The sequence below is a fragment of the Falco punctatus genome (assembly GCF_963210335.1).
Source record: "Falco punctatus genome assembly, chromosome: 6".
In the NCBI taxonomy this organism is placed as follows: domain Eukaryota; kingdom Metazoa; phylum Chordata; class Aves; order Falconiformes; family Falconidae; genus Falco; species Falco punctatus.
Window position 1 is genome coordinate 51,364,448 of NC_137585.1, and position 23,625 is coordinate 51,388,072.

At 37.3% G+C, this 23,625-nt stretch overlaps 1 protein-coding gene and 1 long non-coding RNA gene across 6 annotated transcripts in view; one reads left to right on the forward strand and one right to left on the reverse strand.

The window, feature by feature from the left end:
• The window catches only part of LOC308065402, a 220,065-nt gene that overhangs the window by 178,545 nt on the left and 17,895 nt on the right, over window positions 1-23,625 (reverse strand). The gene's annotated exons all lie outside the window — the stretch shown is intronic.
• Window positions 1-23,625, forward strand: part of TMEM117 (transmembrane protein 117) — a 234,682-nt gene that overhangs the window by 148,754 nt on the left and 62,303 nt on the right. For all 5 annotated transcript variants that reach the window (XM_080391332.1, XM_080391331.1, XM_080391330.1 and 2 more), the window contains one exon: window positions 6,126-6,223. In XM_080391332.1, the coding sequence (XP_080247458.1) occupies window positions 6,126-6,223 (98 nt within the window). The remainder of the gene's footprint in view (window positions 1-6,125; window positions 6,224-23,625) is intronic.

Below are 23,625 nucleotides of genomic sequence, written 5' to 3' on the forward strand. Positions count from 1 at the left end.
ACATTCTGTTAAATTCTGGAGGGCTGCTCTTACCCTGTTTTGACAATTTAGTCAAGTGTGAATAAAGCAATGAAAATCCTCCACTGAGGATTTTTCTCTGCTTAATGAATGTTACAGCATGAAAAATGTCACAACCTAGAGAGCTTGTCCAGAGTCCATTTCTCTTTCAATATAAAGTTTCTGCAGTTATGTGGAGAAGGACTACTATGAAACTATTTGGTGTACTTTTATACTTCCAGGTTTCTAAAATTTGGCAATTGAATCTGACAGATGAAAACAGCTTGACCAACAGCCCATGCTGCATTAGCTTTCCAGGAATGATCTGTTTGTGCACTGAAGATGACAGCATATTTCCTGCTAGTGAAGAGTTCGGAAGATACTTTGAAGGCATAGCCAAAATATTAGGTCGTTTTCTTCTTTTTTTTTAGAGGAAGTTTCACTTTCAGTTAGCTTACTAATAGAAAAGATACTTAGACCTTACCTGAAACTCCTGCTGCAGATGCTACCTCTGCTGGGAGGGATCTTGTGATGTACAATGTAGCATCACTTGACATGACTGCCTAGGGAGGAGAGATCTAAAGTATGTGCAGAGCATCCTGAGCAATATGCTCAAAGAGCAACTACATGGAAGGAATAAATGATCCTTAAGGTGTCTTACTGCTTCACGTAGTATATCTCAGGTATCTTAGGTATAGTACTGCTTTGTTGGGTTTTTTTTTGAAATTTTTGTCATTTTGCTTTCTGCACTTATTGTCTGTGTAAGTTACTTCCTCTGAATATGACTTTGTATCCAGGGTTCTTTCTTCTATGTGTTACATCATTTTTCAAATTATTGTAGTATATCACATCAAAAGGAACAATTCAATTTTCTGTAACAAAAAATGGGAACCATAACATTTTGCTAATAATTTTAAGATAGTAGTATTCCTTTTTAAAAGCATTATAAGTTATCTTCACAGTTAATGCGAAGCGAATAATATGAACAGTTAATAGTCATATTTTATAGAGCAAAGTGAAATTTAAGATTCCATAATATATACAAGACATACTAATTTTTAATTAAAATATTTTACTGTGGCATTTGTGTAACTTAAAAAGTCAGACAATATGTATTATGCCATTTTGTATCTGCACTTTAATACAGTGCAATCATTTGTCTTGTGAGATACTAAATAAAATGAAAGACTGAACAGTCATTATATGTAGGGGCCATTCCTTTCTGAATTGAAGCAGTATGATTAATTAATTAAAATTTATTGCATTTCTTAGTTCAAGAAAAAAGTACATTACTTAATTACATGGTATGTGGCTTTTTCTATTTTATCTTGAATCTTTAAGATGCATGCATACAGAGAATTACTGAAGGAATCAGTTAGTTTTTTAGTCCTGAGGATCAGCAGTGTTTTTAAATATAGCCCAGTAAAAAAGAAAGAAATGTTTGCTGGCCAGCAATTGCATTGTGAAATACAAACAGAGAAAACCAGCACACACTTATGCATCTCTTTATACTAAGTTGTGAAAATTAAATTAAATTTTGGGTTTTTTTTCTTTTTCTAAAAACACTAGTCTAACAGCAGCAATGACTTTTTGATGTTTCTATCTAAAACTTATTTGCACTATGACAGTGTTGAGTGCTCTTCTCCTCTGAGCTGTTTTCCACAGTGGCTGTCCTTGACCAAACCAGAAAATGAATTTGATTTCTCTAATGCAAAAGGTAATTGGATTTCTCTTTATGAAATGCATCCCTTTAATGACTGTCTCTGCTTCAGCCAATTTAGCTGTAACAGACCTGACATTGATCTGGTGATATGACTTTAAATAAATGCCAAAGCTGGGAGATGAAAGACCAACTGTCTGATATCAGAAAGAACATTTTGTGACTCGTCTTGCCATTTTCCTCAGAAAATGTCTCCTTCTTGAATGTCATTCTTATGAAGCATGGTACTCTAATAATTGGTCATAGAGCAGCAGATTGCATCCTTCTACAAACATATTTTTTCCCAGAAAGCATCTGGAGAAAATATTTTGAAAATTGAATAAAACTTCATGAAATATCTGTTCTTCTTTGAAAATATTCATTACTATGTAGATTCTTCCTAAGTGAAAAAGGTATTACTGAAGTAGATGATTAAATCTTTACAAAGGTCTTGTTCAACATTAAATATTTATTGAAATATATTGAGGTGGTGGGGTAGCCCTATATGTTAGAGCATGGTTTGGATGTCTAGAGCTTAGTGATGGTGACGATAGGTTCAGTGTTTATGGGTAAGAATCAGGGGGAAGGCCAACAAGGCAGATCTCCTGATGGGAGTTTGTTACAGACTTCCAACCAGGAAGAAGAGGCAGATGAAATATTTATTCTACAAGAAGCTAGGAGAAGTCTCAAAACTGGTAGCCCTTGTTCTTGTGGAGGACTTCAACTTACCAGATGTCTTCTGGAAATACAATAGATCAGGGAGGAAACCGTCTAGGAGGTTCTTGGAGTGTGTGGGAGGCAACTGCCTGACACCGCTGTTGAGGGAGCCAGCTAGGGAAGGGCCCTGCTGGACCTGTTGTTTGCAAACTGAGAAGGACTTGTGGGTGATGTGATAGCTGGGGCCATCTGGGTCACAGTGATCACAAAATGATAGAGTTTTTGATTCTCAGAGAAGGAGTGGGGTCAGCAGAATGACCTCCTTGTACTTCTGGAGGGCAGACTTTGTCCTGTTCAGGAGACTGGTTGACAGAGTCCCTTGGGAGGCAGTCCTGAAGGGCAAAGGAGTCCAGGAAGGCTGGACATTCTTCAGGAACGAAATCTTAGAGACATAGGAACAGTCTGTCTGCATGTGCTGAAAGGTGAGCCAGTGGGGAAGAAGACTGGCCTGGCTGACCATAAAGCTTTGGCTGGAACTCAGGGTAAAAATGGAGAGTTTTTGGAAGAAGGCAGACCACTCAGGAGAGCTACAAGGATGTCATGAGGTTACGAAGAAAGAAAATGAGAAGGGTCAAAGCCCAACTAGAACTTAATCTGGCTCCTGCTGTAAAAGAGAGTAAAAAATGTTTCTGTAAGTACATCAGCAAGAAAAGGAGAGTTAAGGAGAATCTCCCTCCTTTTTCAGATGCAGGGGGAAACATAGTGACAAAGGATGAGGAAAATGCTGAGATACTTAATGCCTTCTTTGCCTCAGTCTTTAATAGTATGATCAGTTGTTCTCCAGGTGCACACACCCCCGGCAGCTGGAGGACAGGGACCGGGACCAGAATGAAGCTCCCATAATCCAAGGGGAGATGGTCAGCAACCTACTACATCACTTAGACACACACAGGTCTATGGGGCCAGATAGGATCCACCCCAGGGCACTGAGGGAGCTGGCAGAAGTGCTCACTGAGCCACTTTCCATCATTTATCAGTGGTCCCAGCTAACTGGGGAGGTCCCAGTTGACTGGGGTTAGCAAATGTGACGCCCATGTACAAGAAGGGTCAGAGGAATATCTGGAGAGCAACAGGCCTGTCAATCTGACCTCGGCGCCAGGGAAAGATGTGGAGCAGGTCATCTTGAGTGCCATCATGCAGCATGTACAGGATAACCAGGCAACCAGGCTCAGTCAGCACTGAGTTTGTGAAAGGCAGGTCCTGCTTGAAGTCCATGGCTTGGAGGAGTGTACTGTTCACTGGGTGAAAAACTGGCTGGATGGCTAGGCCTGAAGAGTGTTGAAGAATGGGGTTACATCCAGCTGGCAATCAGTTGCAAATGGTGTCCCCAGGGCTCAGTGGGGCCAGTTCTGTTTAATATCCTTATTGATGATCTGGACAAGGGGATCAAGTGCACCCTCAGTAAGTTTGCAGATGACACCCAGAAAATTGGACAGGAGTGTAGATATGCTTAAGGGCCCGAAGGCTCTGCAGAGGGATCTGGACACACTGGATTGATGGGCCAAGGCCAGTTGTATGAGGTTCAACAAAGCAGCGTCAGGTCCTACACCTGGGTCACAACAACCCACACAATGCTACAGCCTGGGGCAGAGTGGCTGGAAAGCTGCCCGGTGGAAAAGGACCTGGGGTTCTTGGTTGACAGCTGGCTGAAAGCAGTGTGCCCAGGTGGCCAAGTAGACCAACAGCATCCTGGCTTGTATCACAGGGGTGTGGCCAGCAGGACAAGGGCAGTGATGATCCCCCTGTACTCGGCACTGATGAGGCCGCACCTCCAATACTGGGTTCAGTTTTGGGCCCCTCACTATGAGAAAGACATTGAGGTGCTGGAGCTTGTCCAGAGACGGGCAATGAGGCTGCTGAAGGGTCTGGAGCACAAGTCTCATGAGGAGCAGCTGAGGGACCTGGGGTTGTTTAGTCTGGAGAAAAGGAGGCTCAGGGGAGACCTTACAGCCCTCTACAACTACCTGAAAGGAGGTTGCAGTGAGGTGAGGGTTGGTCTCTTCTCCCACGTAACAAGTGATAGTACAAGAGTCAATGGCCTCAAGTTGCACCTGGGGAGGTTCAGGTTGGATGTTAGGAAAAATGTCTTCACCAAAAGGGTTGTCCAAGCATTGGCAGAGGCTGCCCTGGGAAGTGGTGGAGTCACCGTCCCTGGAGGTATTTAAAAGAGGTGTGGATGTGGGCTTAGGGACATGGTTTAGTGGTGGACTTGGCAGTGCTAGATGATCTTAAAGGTCTTTTACAACTTAATTCCATGATTCTGTGATTCTGTGTAGATAATAGTTATCTTATAAAAATTATAATAGTATGCTGATCTGAGAAAAGATTTACTACATAAAACAATTAGTAAATATGGTATTTTGGGATACAAAGTGTTCTTTCTGTAGGCTAGGTTTAATGGATTCATAAAATCCTAGAATGCCTCTTTCTATTTATTTAACATACTCATTATACATTGGTCCCAGCCCTTTGGTTTAATATGCTAAGCACTTTTAATCCCAGTGGAATTGGAACCAAAATTTAGAAGTTGAATACAGTTTAAATGTAGTTCTCATTCAATCCTAGGCCATGTGTTCTTTTTGATAAACACTGTTAATTTCCTTGATTGAAAGTGGTAACTCACTCTCTGGATGGTAAACTGGATTTAAAAACCTCTGTATATATATATGAAAAAAAAAATCAAGAAATATTGACTTCAATTTGAAGTTATTTCCTTCTGAAATCTTATTGAGAGTTATTTTCATACTAATCAAAACAGTTAGTAATTTTCCACTGTGTACAGATACCAATGACAAATAAAAAGATTATTTTTGTTACTTATCTATTTTGAAGCAGGTGGTAACCCCGTTTCCTTTATCTGTCCAATTATTTCTTAATCTTTACGTATGGGTAGGTTTTCCACTCTTACAGATCTTTTGCACGACAGAATTGATGAATTTACTGTAATGTAATTTTCAGTGCTTCTTATTACAGTTAACTTGAAGTAAATAGATATGAAAACACATCTTCCCAAAGGTGGAAATGCCTGAGAGGTATTCACCTCCCTCATTTAGCTAGAAGTCATTTTTAATACTTTTGTGTACCACCCAGAAGTAGCGCATGCATATGAGTCTCTGGACAGAGAAACAGATGGTCTCTTTAGATAGGAATTATGAAAATGAGAATAAATATTTCATACTTTTTATATTGTGTGCAAGTTTTAAGGGTTTTTTGGGTCTCTAGTCCCAAGTGTGTTTTTCCTACTGATACCAGGAAGCAAGAGGAGGCTTTAAATGGCATATAGTGCTTAATTCATGGGCATGCATTCCCTGACTGCAGTTCTGATTTCAAGAGTGGCAATTCTGCTGATGCTGCTCTCAGGGAAGTGGGTCTGCTCTCCCAGCTTGGACCAGAAAGCTTCGTAGCCATAGGGGAATGTAGCTTGTGCACTGTAGGTTGCTGTAACTTTTAGACTAGTTCATCTTCTTATCTTTGTATCTCCACAGGTTTCCTCATTTCTCAAGGTGTTGCATGCACTTCTAGAGGCAGAATATGTACACCAATATTCTTTAACTTATTTGCAGCTAACCCTAGAGATACTATTTTTCTGCTGTCTGATTTTTAAAATTATCAGAACTGAAGCTGGTGTGTAATATGTAAAATAACATGTCCTTGTTAGTACTTTCTTTTGTGACACCAGTTTACCTGTATATTATTTCTTCTTTCCCTGTAGGTCACAGATATGATGCTTCAGGACAAACCCTACCCAGACTGGGGAAAGTCTGCCAGAGCTTTCTGGAAGAAAGGAAACATTAGAATCATTTTATTCTGGTAGGAAAATAGTAAAATCAAAATATTGTAAATTAATTTTTAATAGAACATTCAAAAATACATCTCCTGGAAGGGATATAAATATATAGAATAGATGGTTTGAAAAATGAAACTTGGTCTAACAAAATATTTAACTTATAAAAGCTGTCTGTGACTGAACAATTCCTAATCAAAATAGTTGGTGTAAAAATATAATTTACAAATTGATTTATAGTTTCTTTTATTATATATTTGACACTGTGTATAACTGAGTTGCAAAATATTTGCTATATGTGATAATATTTGGCTGTCCCACTGTCAGTCCTTCTAATTAAGGTAAACAGATATGTGGATGTCCTATTGTGACCTTGAAATTAATTATAATAATTCTTTGAATCAACACATGAATAGAATTTCAAATGGTGAGTCAGCCACAGATTGTTAAGAAAAATATTTTAAAATCAATGCAAATAAATGGTGAGGGGTAAGTGTTTATTTGACCCTGAATGTAGCCTCTTCCAGGTAAATTCAAGCTAAGTGTAACTGTTGAAACAGAACACAAACTGTGGCAGGAAAAATGGAAGATGGAAAATATATAGTCTTAAGAGCAGTCTGAAGACCTTATAGCCAAAGATGAAAGAAATTGCAAAGATTTTTTTCAACCACATCAGAAACAGAAAAACTCACAAAAGTATCAGCAGACCTGCTGTTTTTTAAAGAGTAGATTTAGAAGGAATAGTTACAGAGAAGTTGAAAGTTTTGTTTCCATGGGTTCTGCTATGGAAAGTACAGTGAGATACCTATAATTTTAAAGTATTTAAAATGAGATATTATATTAAATTAAGGCAATTAAAGGAAATAATAAGAGACATTTAAAGACTAAAAAGAAAGGAGAATGAGATGGTTGACTGACCACAGGCAAGTTTATAAGGAACTGAAGGCGCTGAGCTGATGCAAATTTTATTAGCACTTAATTGCCTATTCAAAAACTGAATGTTAAAATTTAGTATTGTTTTGCTTTTGTTGCTTTTTTTTCAACAAAGTAGAATTATCCTACCGACCTGAAAGTCTGAGTTCAGTATTAGCTAAATGGATCGAATACATCATCAATAGTAAAATTATGAGCAAAACTGTAGATTAAATTCTGCTAAAAGCAGCCAGGGTAGCTTTGCTGAAAGAAAACCTTCTCTGATCTGTTAAAACTCTTTGAACATGTTGTCGGAATAATGGATGAGGAAGAAATGCTTGATCTAATTTTTTGGGCTTTCAGAAGGCTTTTGACAAAGTTCTTTACTGAGGGCAATTAAGAAAACTAGTAAGCCCCATGGAGTGTGCTGGATATTTAGGGATCATCTCAGAAATGTGCAATGAAAGGTATAAATAAAATAATAGTTCTCTGTGATGTTGATAAGACAGGGGAGTCCCATCATTTACTGTTAGAAGTAGTATTCATTCTTTGTATGCATCATATATATGTGACATGACAAAATTTAAAGATGAAGTGAATAATTTGACAAATGCTAGCATGGAAAAGGGAACTTAGAAGGCTAGGCGATAAAAATAATATGATTGGAAAGTATGACTTATGGGGGTAGGGCGTGGGGAGGGTCAACCAGTTCCTTGTCATCATTGTGGGATGTGCAGAGGAGGATTCTGTCGCAAGTGTGCCGGGATGGCCAAAAAGGTAAAGCAGATATATATAAAAATGACCAGTTTAGTACCAAGTGGGCTGGCAATGATTACAGTGTCCTCTGGTTAAGTCAGTGAAAAGCTCAGTCTAGAACATCATTGATTTTTTTTTTTATCCTTGTCTAAGGAATAGCCTTGTCTGGAAAGGAGATTAATTAAGAGTCAATAAAAAACTTAATTACACAAAAAAACTGGAAGAATGGGAAAAAAAGGATTAAAACCAAGGTGACATGATAGGGAGTTTTCAAATTTACATGCCAGACAGGGGGAATGATAAAATAATGTTAAAAGTACTTAATTATTATTGCAGGAGATGTTTTGAACTTCTTGCAGTCTGAAGTGTTATAAATACGTATTTTCTTTCAAATAATATTCAAATTAATACATCCTACCAAAAGTTTAAAATGGAGATAAAGTAAAAAGTGATGGTTCTTTTCATGCATGATTCTCATACTGAAGAGTGTGCTTAATGGGGATTTCAAAACTTAAAGTGTGACATAAATGCTTTTATTTTTAGCTTTAAGCAGTGGAATAAAATAACCCTGGGCAACAGTCTACATTCTGTAGAGACACTATTTAGATAGTGCACATTAGACATCAATAAAAGTAGAGGTTTTTTTTCCTAATATGTAGGAAAAATAGAGGGGGTGTTGAAGTATTGATAATGTTATGCATGATTATGTGGAGTATTTGTATTTCATTTATTGTTGCTTAAGCAGTATGATGTGAGCAGCCTCATTTCTGAAATGTCCTAAATGAAGCATTCTTAAAGTATGTCCTACATAGATACCGGTATGCCAGAATCCATTTATTAGGGACATTTCCTAGTGGCACACCTGTTTAGCAGAGATAGTGTAATACAGTGCACTGTATTTTAATTACTAAAAATATAGATATGTGATGCATATTTTAAAGTGGTTGATGAAATGAAAATTTTAGATACACACTGGACATTTTCTGTGAATGTCGTTTTTATTTTCAGGTTTACTTTGTAAAATCAGAAAATGTCTACAAACATACCAAAGACAGATTGATTGTCATGGGGATGAAGGCACCATCCACTTGTTTATAACAGTTGATCATGCGACTACTTTGTGTTTCTCATTTGGAAATGTTTTCAGCTCTCCAATGCAACTAATTAGCAAAGGATTTGATTTAGCTTATCAACTCCTGTTTTAAATCATTCCCTGTAAGCATTGTCAGCAACTGGTTGTTGGTTGCTCCAGAGGATTCTGGTGGCCTTTTGAATGTCTTCACAATATAATTCTTCCACAAGCAGCTCAGCTAGCTTAAAAATGTCCATTTGCTATTTCCCTCCGTTTAGTCCATCGCTGAGTTCATGGAAGTGCCTTCTACCTTTTTTACAGGGAGGGGTTGTCTTTTTTTTTATATAAAAAAGGTCTCCATGTTGGTCATTTCCAGCTTTGTTCATGGCTAATTCCATCATCCAGAGGCACCTTTGTGTAACGCTGTTATGGGCTGTGTTATTAATGCAACATATTAATATTACATTAATATTGATACAATGCAAATACAGATGCACTTTCTTAAAGTTTGAAGGAAGTGTATTGTCAAGATGGCTTTTAGAAATCAAAGAAGTATCTGGAACCTTGGTGGAATTAATGGGATGGTGCAGATGTGTTTGTGTGTTATGAAAGAAAGTTACCCACAGGGAGTTAAATGTCCACACTACCTGGCAGTCAGGTGAAGCTGCAGTAGAGAGACAACTGTCTCCAGTGCTTGGTGGTTACCATCACTATTGCAAAGTTAAAAGCATGAATTGAAATAGGCTGATTTTTTTTTCTTTTGATATGTTGATAACTTGGCTGTTTTAGGAGAGACAAATTATATATGACATGAGAAGACTGGCATTGTAAGAAGCCACAAGAAAAAAAGGTTGTTAAATTAAGCCAAATAAAGATCTCAGACAACACTGACGACAAACCGATAGCAGTAGATAGTGATGTTGAATAAATAGGGCAACATAGGATGGTAGTTATTTTTAATGTTGGATATTAGAGGAAGCAGAAAGAAAAGCACAATATGAGAAGACTGATTATTTTGCAAATCATTTTTTTATTTCCCTGGAATATGGAATAAGTCCAACTGACACAAAAGGTCACTTTTTTAAAGGATTTTTTTAAAAGGAAATGACTTCTTAAGGCAGAGGAAAGGCAAACATATACATTAAAAATTAACTATAAAGGAAAGAGAATAATGTTGATAGAGTTCATGAAAAATTACTTAACACTAATTTAGTAAATAGTTACAGGGCATCTGTTTTGATAGTATTTATAGCATTTTTCTAGGTGAACATACCTGCGCAATATTGAGCTTTCTAGATGGTACACCAAGGTTTGCTGGGAGCATTATGCTCTTACACATCTGCACCGGAGCGAGCTCTCCCAGGCAGTATGTACAGGCAGTGGTGTTAAAGGCAGCACACACTAATGCCACACTATGTGCTCAGGTTATATAGTTGTCGCCCATGTTAACATACAGGTCTTGGCCACCAAGTCCTGTGGTTCACCTCTGCCTAGTTTGTGCCTGAAGTCACTGTCTCCTCATTACAATGTCTTCTGCAGTGGTCCACCACATCCTGTGCAGAATCAAGCATAGGCAATTAGAATAAAATCATCAGGACATCTCTGAGCTGTGTGTGCAGTTTGGTTAATAGAGGCAAGACCCAAGTACTCTCTCTTGGCAAACTGTTCCAATATTATTTGTCCCCAAAACTTTCCTGACAGAGGTATGGGTGATTATAATGAGGAAGGCATAAAGAATTCTTCATGTGACCTTTTAGCTTTAGGGAAAACCAGAACACCAACAAAAAAAAAATGAGTTTACTGTAAGAGAGGAAGAGAGCTGCTGACATCTCTGTAACCGGGGAAGAGAAAATTGATATACAGAGGTAGATTATCAAAATGGGGGAGTGTAGAGATAACAGTGGATTGTGGGACTGAATATTGATTGCAGGCAGGGTGACAGAATAATATATACAAGCTGAATGTTTGAATATTCAAGTAGCAGACTGGAATCCATTTCCATGGTGTCCCTGGCTAGACATTCATTGTACGTGTACACAATGATCAGTCTTCATTGGTGTAATAATGTGTCTTTGACATAGGACTCTTGCCTGAAATAATACAAAGCACATACCAACATGGAGAAGAAATAAAGTAATGCTGAATTGTAAATTTGTGATTCTCTAGGCATGCTGTGTTTGACTTTGAAAACTAAATAATCTTATTTTAGTATGTGTTCCCATAAGCTCTCTCTAGCTTTCTTTAATAAAAAACGAAACTACACATGCTCAGAAATGTATGTTAGTAATCACAGTATTTTGATTCAGCAAATTAGTAATAGAGATTCAAAAGCTTTTATTCAAGGTAATTCTTCAGAATTGCTACAGAGTACTAAGTCATGTACATACATTATGTTTATAGAGGATTGTGTTAAGCATGGATTTGTGTAGGATTCTTAACTGGACAGTATTTTGTACCCTTAAAGTAGAGGAAGCTTCCTTATGAGATAGATAGCCACATTTCCCACACAGAAATAAAACACAGCTTCTTTAAAAGATTTTCTATTATGCACCTATTGGAGTGTTTGGTTTGCTAAGTTATATTTCCATATTCTATGCTATCATAGTCAAGATGATAAATACATACTGGACAATTATGTTCTTTCCATATATGCAAATAGTAGTTCATACATTTGATTCAAAAGACAGATTCTTAAAACATCCATTCTTTTCCTTATAGGCTGCGCTGAGAAAAACTAATTAGACATTATAGCTTTGTCAACCTAAATTGTATACTAACCCAAACCAAACCAACCTTTCATTAAATTTGAGTAAATGTTTTTGTGATACAGTCCCACAAATACAACTACATGAAACAACAAAATAATTATATCTATAATATATATGCATATAGACAAACATACATTATTCTCTCCCTATTTTGGAGGTCTTTTAAGTCCCTTTGTTTGGTCTTATATTTAAGTAATTCATCTTGCGATAAGATACTGACTACTGAATGGAAACCTGGAATCATCTAGAAGGTGAGGCAGATTTCCTGATAAAGAGTATAAATAGTATAAAATAACATTAAAATATTTGACAATATTATTGCTCCCAGTAAATCTTTTATTCTTATCCTATAACCAAAGTAAATAATTTGGATAAGCAAGACAATAAATAAGTTCCTTACTATTTCCTTTTTGTCTCAATACAAAATATGCACTAAGGTCCTCCACAGAGGTTTTATATCGAGTAATCTGACTACTAAACTGGGCAGACGTTGTTAAATATGTTCTGAGAGGCTAAAACTGTCCATGAACAGTAATTGCTACATTTAGATTGGCAGTCAAGATGTATGATGACCATTTGTCAAGAGATGACCAAAATGTTTTGATAGCATTTATTTAATTTCTGTGGTGGGTATTATTGGTAAACTATGCTGTAAGATTAACATTGGTTAACATGAAAGAATGTTGAAAATAAATAATCATAATTCAGTCAACTGGACTTTCTTTCATACAATGGTAATTGTTTAAGGTTCCACTTATTTTTAGTTTTCATTTAACCATTGTATACTATATTTGAAAATATTGTATATATTTGAAAATAATGTATTATCTGAAATATTCACACAAAAGTGGTGGTTTTTTTTTTCAATCCTGTACAAATCCTGTACCAACTCTCTGTTTCATGTCCCAAGGAATACTTTCCCATTTTGACAGCAAAGTGCTTTTACAGCATCTGGTATGGAAAAGTAACAGCGATCAAGACTCACCAGAATGGTTGGAGCTTGACAACCACATGAGTCAGACACATTTTTGGGACCTCATTCTCTGATGCCTTCCCCCGACTCCTCGGTGCATGAAGACCACAATGTCAGTAATTCAGAGCTCTCTCATCCATCTACTCTCCCCAGCGAGCACTGTTTTGAGCTGGAAGCATTACTCAGTCCCCCTCTAAGAAACTCCTGCCTCCTCACTGATTTTGGGTCCAAGCAATCACTCCAGTCCCTGGCAGAACACATCTGACTTTTTCCTTCTTCCCTTCTTCCCACACTCCAACACAGCAGTAGCCAAAAACATTGCCAATGTGTGCAGAAGCAAGAGGGAAAGGGCTAGGCAGACCTGGGGCTCTAAGCCTGCTGTGGGGTGATTAGCTTCCAAGGCAGCATTCACTGCTCTAATGTTATGGCCTGTCTCAGCCTTTACTGGGCTTTTCTTAGCCATTTTCTTAGGAAATGCAGTCAGTCCACAGGTCACCCATGTGGCCACGTGGAGCATGTTATTCATGGACTAGTAATGCACTGCATGAGAGGTAGATGCTTTGCATGACATCAGTTATATATGAGCAGGGGGAATGTATCCATATGTGAGGGAGTCCGTGTGACAGTCTCCCATCTGTCTCAGCTATCAAGGAACAAATTCATATCTTGCCTATGACACTCTATATTTGGAAAGGCTGTATCATACATTTCCCCCCACCCTATTTGTGATAGGAAGAATAGTGAGACAAATCATTGCTCATCTCACTTTTCTTCTCAGAAGGAAAAATGGTCAAAGGAGACAAAATCAAGATTATGGAGCTCTGAGATCTCACATTTGAAATATTGCTATAATTGTGATTCACTTCAACATGAAGATTAGGTTTGTTATTTGTCTTGTTCAAGTCACATAGAGTGGTCTCATCCTATTAATTCTTTTCTGATGGAAACTCCTACAGATCAAACAAAAACCATGTGCTGTTTCTTACTTGTATTTGCAGGAGTAAGAGAAGGGTTGGCAGGGAGGGATTGTGAGTGTAGCGTGGCAGCTTTCCTCTCCTATGAAGTAGGACACATATGTGCACATCCACATTCACATGTGTGACCAAATGCTTGAGCCAGCAATAGAGGCAAGGGAGGGAGGGAGCTCCTATCACCCCTGCCCAAACACCATTCCCCTGGTAAGTTCTAGTGTGGAAGCATTTCAGGTCCTGGGGTGTAAAAAATGATTCCTAGAGCAATCTGGCTGAAACACAGTTATATTGAAGAGAGGAAAGGTTCATCCATGAGCTACAGTGGAGTTTGGATTGGGCTCACAGACTTGCGTTTCACCTTTGATTTGGCTTTAAATTGTTTGAACTGCTGTAGTACTTGATTGTTTTATAGCATATCTTTTCAGTTCCTCAGCCTGTTTAAGCTTTTTGAGTTATATTTGGTATCTACTTGCAATTCAATAGCTGATAGCCTGTTAGAAAAAAAAGGTTGTTTTTATTCCTACATAATTGCTAGATCCCTAAATATAACCCTCATAATTGGATGGATATGGCAACCCATCCTCACCTCTTTTAGAAAGTGCATTTTATTCTATCCCTGTTAGTGAGCAAGAGGTATATCACGAACAATTACTAAAAATAATTTAACCAGTGTGTAGCTTTAATAAAATTTCTTAAAGTGCAGTGTCTGCAATGTTTCAGTAATAACAGTACTTCCATATGAAAATACTTTAAGAAAATCACATTCTATGCCAAAAACTAAAAAGCTCTAATTCTTAGATAAAAATTTTCCTTAGCAGGTTTCAAAAGTTCTTTTCTTTGAAACAGACAGGTGCAATCTCAGTTAAGGCACAGGGCCAGTGTAGAAGGGATGTTGCAGCAAGTCCTCTTTTAGCACTTTCTCTCTGTTTTTCAGAATTTTTGCTGAGCAGGAGACACCTCTGCCTCCACTCAGGCCCCGATGGAAGATTTTTCAACAGAGCGGAATCACTGGTGTGGTTGCTTGTTCTGTCATTGCCCTCTTTCTGCTTAAGTGCTTTCCCTTCCTTCCTCTTCCACAGTATAAATACATTTGTTATTAGCAAACCCATCTTTTTCTATCTTTATCACTTGCAACTAGCCTAGTCCTCACTCTAGGTCCACTCTAAAAGTAGGATGAGTGTAGCTGTCAGATAATACGCATTATGTGATCAAGTAAGCAGTAAAAAATACTGAAAGTTAAAATGTGGCACATAATCAGATAATTGTGACAGCCGCTCCAAGACTTAAGTTCCAAGTATTGCAATTAGATCAACATGCACTCTGCGGACTATCATTCATACAGCAGAGGGATACATTTCAGATTATCAAGGTAGAAATTCACTGTCTTGCATCCTTGCTTCAGGGTGCAGAGGCCTGGCAAAATCATAGCCCAAACTGTGGTCAGTTTGACTCACACTCAAGTCTTTTTGGGGAAGCTTTAAAGAATCCATCGGATAAAGACATGCCACATGGAGAAGATGCAGCCCCAGCCAGTGGTTTTGTGCGAGATGTGCATTCTGAAAGCTTACATAGTTCCATGGAGGTCAGAAAATGACTGCTTCAGCTCCTTGTGCTCACAGCAAAGTTCATAGGCTTTGTCATGGCCAGATTCCAAAAATCAATTCAGTTTTGTAAAATAAATGTGATGATTAAAGCAATTAAATTATTTCCCTTCCTGGAATGCTGGAGTACTTTTTAAAAATTGTATTTCTCTGTAATGGCATATTTAAATTTGTGACTTACAATTTCCTGATGTACTTAGCTGAACTCCTGACTCATCATATTTCTCATATTCCCATATTTCCTGTAAATATTGAGTATTTACACATTCTGGACTCAAAAGCCCATAGTAATACACAAAACTACGAACTCAGTTTTATCATGGCAAAGACTGCAAGTAATTCTGATCATGCCAAGCGTTCTTTGGCTTTTAGATCCGTGTGAAGAAGCCATTCTGAAACTGATTTGTGCCAAGTGAAAATCAGTTTGGAAACTATCTGTATTTAGGGCCGTGGATTTCGCATCTAACTGTTAGCATTAACACAGTGAAACTGTTCCACTGGTGTTAATGGAATTGTTTAACAATGGGAATTGAGAATACTTTCCCTGGGGGCACTTTGGATAAGATTATTATTCTTGTTTTCAGGAGGATGTAGCAGTTGTCATCCATTGAGCATCTGATTAAAAAACATTGGTTCCTTTTGATTTCATGATAGTGCTTGATGACATGACTTTGCTGTGTCTTGGGCATCAACAGAATTCTGCAAATAGAACTTAGCAAAACTCTCCACCCTGTCAAACAGTTCTGCTGGTACAAACAGGCAAACAAACAGCAACAGAGTAAGGAATGTTCCAGTGAAACAGTGAAACAGTTTGAGATTCAAAGTGCTGCATGGGACTAGAAAGTGGCTGTACTGATGCTGAGTCACTTTCTAATGGGTGATGCTTTAAAAGAGGGAAAAAAAATAGCTCATTACATCCAAATTCAGTTATTTAGAGCTAACAGAAAAAATGATAAGACCCTGTCTTTTGCAAACACTGGATATAAAGGTGGAGCAGGAATTATTTAAATGCTGCTAGACTTTGTCCCCTATCCCATTCTGTCCCCTTCAGATTCTTATACCCCATGGCCACTATCAGAACAGAGCCATTTTACAAAAAAAATCAAATCTTATTTAAAACTAATGTTTCAGGATGTGCTTAGCACAGCTGTAAGTATGAATGTACATATGATTAATTAGTCCTTGTATTAAACCTCCATTTAGATGTAAGGAACATTTCTTTTGTTTCTCATGTGCTTTTCTACTTTAAAAAAAATCATTAGTGTTGTAAACTTAGAATTTGCTGACAGCTGTCTTAAGACATTCAACTTCAAAATATCTTTTTAGGCTAGATAACATGAGAATATTGTGGGTATATTTTTATTTCAAAAAATTGCATGTTGTTTGTCTGTAATTGCTGACAGACAGCAACACCTAAAACAAAGGGTAGATTAAATTGTCAATATAATAACAATAAAAGGTTGTTAACAAAAGGTGCCCTGCAGGGCTCTTTGTTTCGTACTGTATGTTTTGCATACCTTAGCATCTTTTCTGGGTGGTTTTTTTTAACAACACAAAAATATAATTTTAGTAGTTAATCGTTTACAATAACAGATCTCAGTTAAATTTCAGACCACGCATACTTTGTCTAGCAGGAAGTTATCCTGAAGAGCATAATTAATTTGTCATACTAACTAATCAAAGTCAAAAGCTTCAGTAAACAGTGTGTAAACAAAGATACTGTTAGTAAAGTACTAAAAATTTTCCATCTTTCCAGATTCTTTACCTACTGAAATTAATTATCTTTCCCTTGAATAAAACCCACCTTGACTGCAGTTTACTGTTTGCTTTGTGTTACTGATTGTGTTGGTACATTGGTGAACGCGGTGCTGCTCCTTCTGCAGAGGGAGTAAATCTTTCTGGATTTCAGTGGGAAGGCATCAGCCCTTTGTGTCTGTGATGGCTGAAGGAGTAAGGAAAAGCCAGTGATGACAGCTGGAAAAACATCTCGTCAACCTTGAGAAAGGCCCATATTTTTGGAAACTTTTTTTCCTCATATTCTGCTTTGCTGCTTCCCCATTTCTTTTTTTTACATACCCTACCAGAATCCACTAGTTTTGCCATAGAGTAATTTGAGTTTAATTTCATTAAATAAAGAGCATCTTACAATTGGGAAGGTAGAGGACAAAGGCCAAGAAATCGTCAAAATATTTCATTAAAATGGAGGAGGTTTGCATTTCAGTTTCATGACTTGCTACAGGAGTTTTAGTTTATTCAAAAATAAGCTGAAAGTAAAAAGGAGATATTTCTTATTTTAAAGATATAGCTTTCTCCCAGTGCTGAACAAATGTTCTCTTTGAGATTGTGCAACTGCGTTAGATCCTGTGCAAGATCCTGGACCTTTCTGCTTTTTCGTACATTGGGGAACTGCAAAATGTGTAAAATGTGTGGGATATTTTTTTTCTTTTTCTCTTCTTTCTTGTTCTGGTTGGTTAGTTACTTTTAATTTAAATGGGCTGGTTTAATTTTTATATGAATTTACACATAATTGTTGGAACTTTAAATAATGAAGTGCCCTAAGTTATCTCTACTATAAACTGAAGCATTAATAAATTTATAACCTTTAGTGAATTAATTTCCTATAAACAACCACCCTTAGCCATTGTTTCAAAACAAACAGCTATTAAAAATGCTCTCGCTTGGGCCCCCCATTATGCCAGCACTGCACAGCCCAAGAGCAAGTGAACTCTTTCTCCCAGGGAGGTTACTGTGTGGAATTGTAATTTTAAAAAGAAACATGGCACGGAGCTGTGCTACATCCCTCATCTACAAATGCTTTTTTGCCACTCACAAAACTAGTGCGTCAGTAAAAAAATGGCCCTTGACACATGCTCAGCTTCCAGTCATCTGCATGCTTTGACCTGACCTCATTTACTGAAATACTCAAGGCCAACTGGCACAGCGCAGGAAGCATAGGTCTTGGGCAAGGAAATAGAGTGAGGCATATTTTCAATGACAGTAAACAAGCTGGAAATACCTTATTTGACTTTTAAATTATATATTGAGTTGAAAGAGCTGGAATTTAGCTAGGAAACGATTATCTTTAAATTGAATAAATTTCAAATGGAGAATGTGGAGGAAGACAGCACATGCAATGGCAATGTCATTTTTAGTGCATTAGTTCTCAGGATGAAGCTCTCAAAGGCAGGCCCAGATTTCTTGTCTTAGCTTCTCTGCAATATTCTGACACATGAAGTCTAACATACTCATAAACTTATATACATACTTATAAACTTTATTCATAAAGTATGATATTCATGCAGCATGGACATACCTTTGTTATGAAGTATCGTATTATTAATGTTTTAATTCATAATTCATTAATTTCATTTTTCATTCAAACTGTGATATAACTGGTTTTAGTTTTAATGTCTTAAGTGCTAAGGGTTTAAGACTGTCCATTGTTTTCAGGTTAACCCAGAAGCAAGGCAGTGCTTATGGAGGTCCTTGGAATTATTTCCTCAGGGTGGCTGACTCAAGATTTGAGCTGCCACAATTTAATCATACTTACCTTTAATAACTTGAACAGGAAATAATTTGGTTCATAGTAAAATAATTTACACTTTACAGCATTATCTTTTTTGGAATAAGACCTTAAAAATATTCAGCTTTTCCACATGTGTGCAGCTGAATTGATAAAATTATCTGAACTTCTTTAGTTTTATTTTTATGGAATGTAAAAAAGTTTTGATTTCTCACAAAGCAAATTAATTTACAAAATACAAGCACAGACAAGGGCGTCTGGTATATCATAATAATATTTCAAAGTTTGTGTTATGTTTCAGAAAGGTGAAGCTTTGTACTTTGAATTAAACTTCTGTTTAAAGTGTTGTTTAGCAGAGTTTGTCAACCCATTGTGTAATTTCCAACTCTTCCTGCTTGAGATGTTTCTAAGAAGCAGCATTTTGGTGTCTTCAGTTAGAAGTACCACTTTCTTCTTGTGCCACAAGATATTTCAGTGACTACAATATATTTTGGCTGGTTTCAACAAGCATACACTCTCTTTTAATCTGTACACAACCTCAATTAGTGTTCAGGTCAGTAAGTGGGAAGACATTTATGGAATCAATCATTTTGGGTTAAGGAGTACACATACTGCAAGCGTACTAATGGAATGGAAATAATGCCTGGAACATCTCCAGAACAGTCACAGTCTCAATGGAGCAATTAAATATGTATGAAGAATGTTTGCAGTGAAGTTCAAACACATCAGCCTGAGGCTTATATTTTTGGTTTAATTTATTCACAGCCTTTCTGTGTACTGCTGCTTGATGGTCCAAAAACACTTCTGCACAGTGCCTCCTGCATCATCTATGTATCCACTGACTGACAGATACTGTGACACTTGCTATTTTTAATCACTATCTCAGGAGCAAGGAGTAGACTCTGTAGTAGAAAAGTGCAGTGTTAGTATTCAGGTTAACAGTTTTCACGCATTAATAGTTTTGACATCATTCACAGTACGGGAAGTAGTTTTCAGAATTAATTCAGACAGTGTTTGAGTATTTAGCAAAACTTCTTAGCCTGAATGTGCTGGCATTGTTAGGTCTTCAAATTAGAGTATTGCATGGTATGGCCTGTATTCCATATCTTCATCTCACTGCTTTTATCCTTCATGAAAGAGATGCTTGTACTATAGATAGAGGCTGCTTTTTTATATCATCATGAATGATGGAGCTCTTTAAAAAGTTAGTGGTTACATTTCCTGATCATTATCATTCTTCGCAAAATGTGTAAAAGAAAACATGCTGTTTTCAGGGTCAGTAATTCTTTGCTATCTCTACTGTTTTCAGTAATAAATAAAACCAAACTATTTCGGGCTTTGTAAGAGAGTTTGTTTCTTTTGATGGGTCTCAGTTCTACAATTTGTCATGGATCAGAGAGCACCAGCATATTAGCTGGTTCATCTGTTATCAATTCATCCACTGTGAGTAAGTAGGATTGTCATATAAGCAAGCTTAGAGCTATTGGCAAAGCAACTGAGCAAAGACAGCCTTTTGAAAGGATTACTGGTAATGTAATTACTTGTGGAAGATGTATGGATATCTCCCTTATGAAAAAACTAGCATCTTAATACGTTCTTTAAGCAATAACATTAGTGGAATGAGAGCTTATGTTCCAGTAATGGCATACACTACTGTTGGATAATGGCACAGTGAAGCAAAGGCATTTGTATAAACACTGAACTAAAGACAGAAACATGCTTGTGTTTCTTTAACTAGTTTTGAGACTGTTATTGTAGCAAAACTTACTTTCTAGTGACACTGTAATTATTTTATTAAATGCAATGGAGTTGTGAGCCCTCAAAGCTCCCAGTAGATTTTCTTCTGGCCTGGAGAAAAATGTCTGTTGATACCCATAGTTAAAACTAGAACTCCTAATCACATCAATAATGCTTAAGAAAAAAAAATAAAGTGGTGCTAATATGACTCTTATTACTGGAGATGCCAGCGATATGTCATGGAAGCGCCCCCAAATCTCATAATTTTCTAAAGAAGCAGAATTAGTTTAGGACCTTCATTTCAGGCATAGGTTAAGCAATCTGGGTGATGTTGCAAAATGAAGGAAACCTCTGTGCTTGTGAACGGTTGCGGTCAATGGCTTTTGATATCCACTTTAACCATCAAGATGATTGACTTTTCCGAGTGAAAAAGAGTATCCGCATAAGTATATTGAAATAAGCACCTGACCTTCATCTTGTTGAAATCAATGGTAAAAGCCCAGTAGTATTCCATGAAACTGTAATACTCTTTAAGGTATTGATAGGATTTTTTTCCGTTAGTTGTAGGGGACAATTTTCCCTGCATATTTAATAAACTCCATGGCATCCATACAAATAGATTTCTGAAGCATACAATGACAAATATGCTATTTGATTAGTCTTAAACACTTTCTTTCCTCACCTTTGATAAAATTTCCCTCTTGCAATTTTTATTTGTCTTTCTTCACAGTGTTGGTTCATATCTTCTCATTATTCAATAAGCAAAATTCTGGTGCTTGGTGTATGTTTCTTTCTGTGGCTTTTTGTTTCCACTTCAACGGGTTCCTTTTCCATTCATTTATTGAGGTTTTCTATTGTCTTGTTGTTCTGCTTAAAGGCTTATTTTCTGATATTGAGCAATAAGAATATTGCTAAAATGTATATGACTTTTGTATCAGAAACTAGATTGGATTATTTCTTATTTTATGTGGGCAAATAAGCTGTCTTTATGAGTGTCAGAAGTTGCAAGCTTACCTTTTGTAGTGCAGCATTCTAAACTGTAATGTGTCTTGTGATAGCAGGCTATGCCTCACAGTCGCAAGATCAGGTCTATAAATGAAGCTGATACTAAGATCTAGGTATGTGTATTCAGAAAGAGATGCATAGGAAAAATGCTTTACCCTTCCAAGAAAATGAGTCATAGCTGAAGTATTCATACCTTAACTATCTGGACTTAATTTCCTATATCATTATTTTAAGCATCTAAATATATAAAAATTTCCCTTGAATTTGACATACACCAGGTTTGGGGAGCTTGCAGTACTCCAGAAAATCAGACCATTTAAATATAATTCTCTAGCTATGGATTTAGGATCCTGGCTTAAGACACAAGATAAAGTTGTATCATAAGGTCTTTCCCTGGACCATGGAAAAATTTCACATATTTTAACTATCTGTCCATCTTGTCAAGCCATTTTAGTATGTTCAGTTTTGTGTTTTCTGATCAGTTCAGAAACAGAGACAGGTTAAACATTTTTAGGAGACATGAACCACTACTTTATAATGCCATTACCTTCTCAGTTTTATCATTTTAGTTTTTAAGATGATTCATGCTATTTGGATATCTGCAGTGAGATGACTTGCTGCAATTAAGGTAATTCCCAGCATAAGGACAAAAACAGAGCTCCTTGATCTCAGAGAGGCAGAATTCAGCTTCAGTGTCTCTTCCTGAAAAGAAGGTATTATTATCCTATTTGCAAAGTCTGACTGTATGGACGTGGTATAGATGATGCCATCTAAGGTCTGGGCTTTGGATTGTTGCAGGAACCTTTTGGCTTTATGACACAGGTGTGCTCATTAGGGCACAGTTTTATCATTCTTTTTGGGACTTGAGCAAACTGGATGAGCATTAATAGGACTGTACTTTGGCAGCAGGTGTGACTACATTATAAAACAACCCAAAACTTAAAGAAGGATTTCAATTTGCTACATTTTGTTAAGGTTTTCAGTAATAAGCGAACTAAAACTAAACAGTTGTTAACAGGCCTAGTGTTACAAAAACAGGCTTAACAAATCATTGCTTTATAATACAAAGTGTGATAAGTAGAAAGCTCTTGGAAATTTTTTTAAACAATTCATTTTTAAAGAGGTCCCATAACAGACCTATTTTGATTGAAATTGATGGCAAGGTCCTAGGTGGGACAAGCTGTCAGCACAGCAGGAACACATTGCCAGCACAGTAGTTAAGCAGGAGCTGAGATTTTAAGCAGTTTTCACCTGTGATAAGGTAGTAGTTCATTCCAAACAGAAGAGATGTTTAATACAATTTAGGTCAGCACAATGTCTCTTAAATTCAGGGTCTTTTTAGCACTTCCTAAGCTATTTTGGGCTCAGTATAAGTGTGGATTCAAAGCAAAAGTTGATGTAGTATGTGGGTCTCTGGAAGGTAAACGGGGTGGATACCTAACCTGACTGAAACGTGCCCCGTTGTTCTGACAGCTCACATATTCCTTGGGCAAGAGAAAAGGGCTGTCCTCAGCTTGTAGCCTGGCTCTGGTGAAAGAATACCTTTTTGGATAGGTGTAAGAGGTGGGATGTTGATTATTGACCCTTTAATACTTTCTGCAAGATGGCTATAAAGGAGATCCACAAGAGAAGACTGCGGGAGAAGCAACAAATGCCATTGATTATACCCCAGAAGAAATGAAAACTGATGCTTTTTTGCACTTGCTGTCAATCCCCACTGCCTGAACTATGCAGTGTCACCCAGTACTGGGCAGTGCCCCTGCCTTAGATCCTGCTAAGGTGTCCTTAGCTATTTGCATGAATCCTAGATCAGCAAAACATTATCAAGTCTTAGGTCCAGGGAGGCCATATTGCAGGTTATGGACCACACTGAAATTCATGCAGAACTGAAGTCAGGTCAAGTAGAGAGGTCAGGAGGAAGAAGCAGGTCTAAGACCAAACAGGGAAGAGATGGATAATGACAGCAGACCACAAGAGTACTAAATGCCGAGTAAGAGCATCATCTAAAAGCAAAGGGTAGGAGAGCTGCTTCTTTTTAACGTTCAGTTACATGGAACCGAGTAGGAAAATTCTGAACATCTTCCCATCTGAGTCTTACTTACTAGTACAT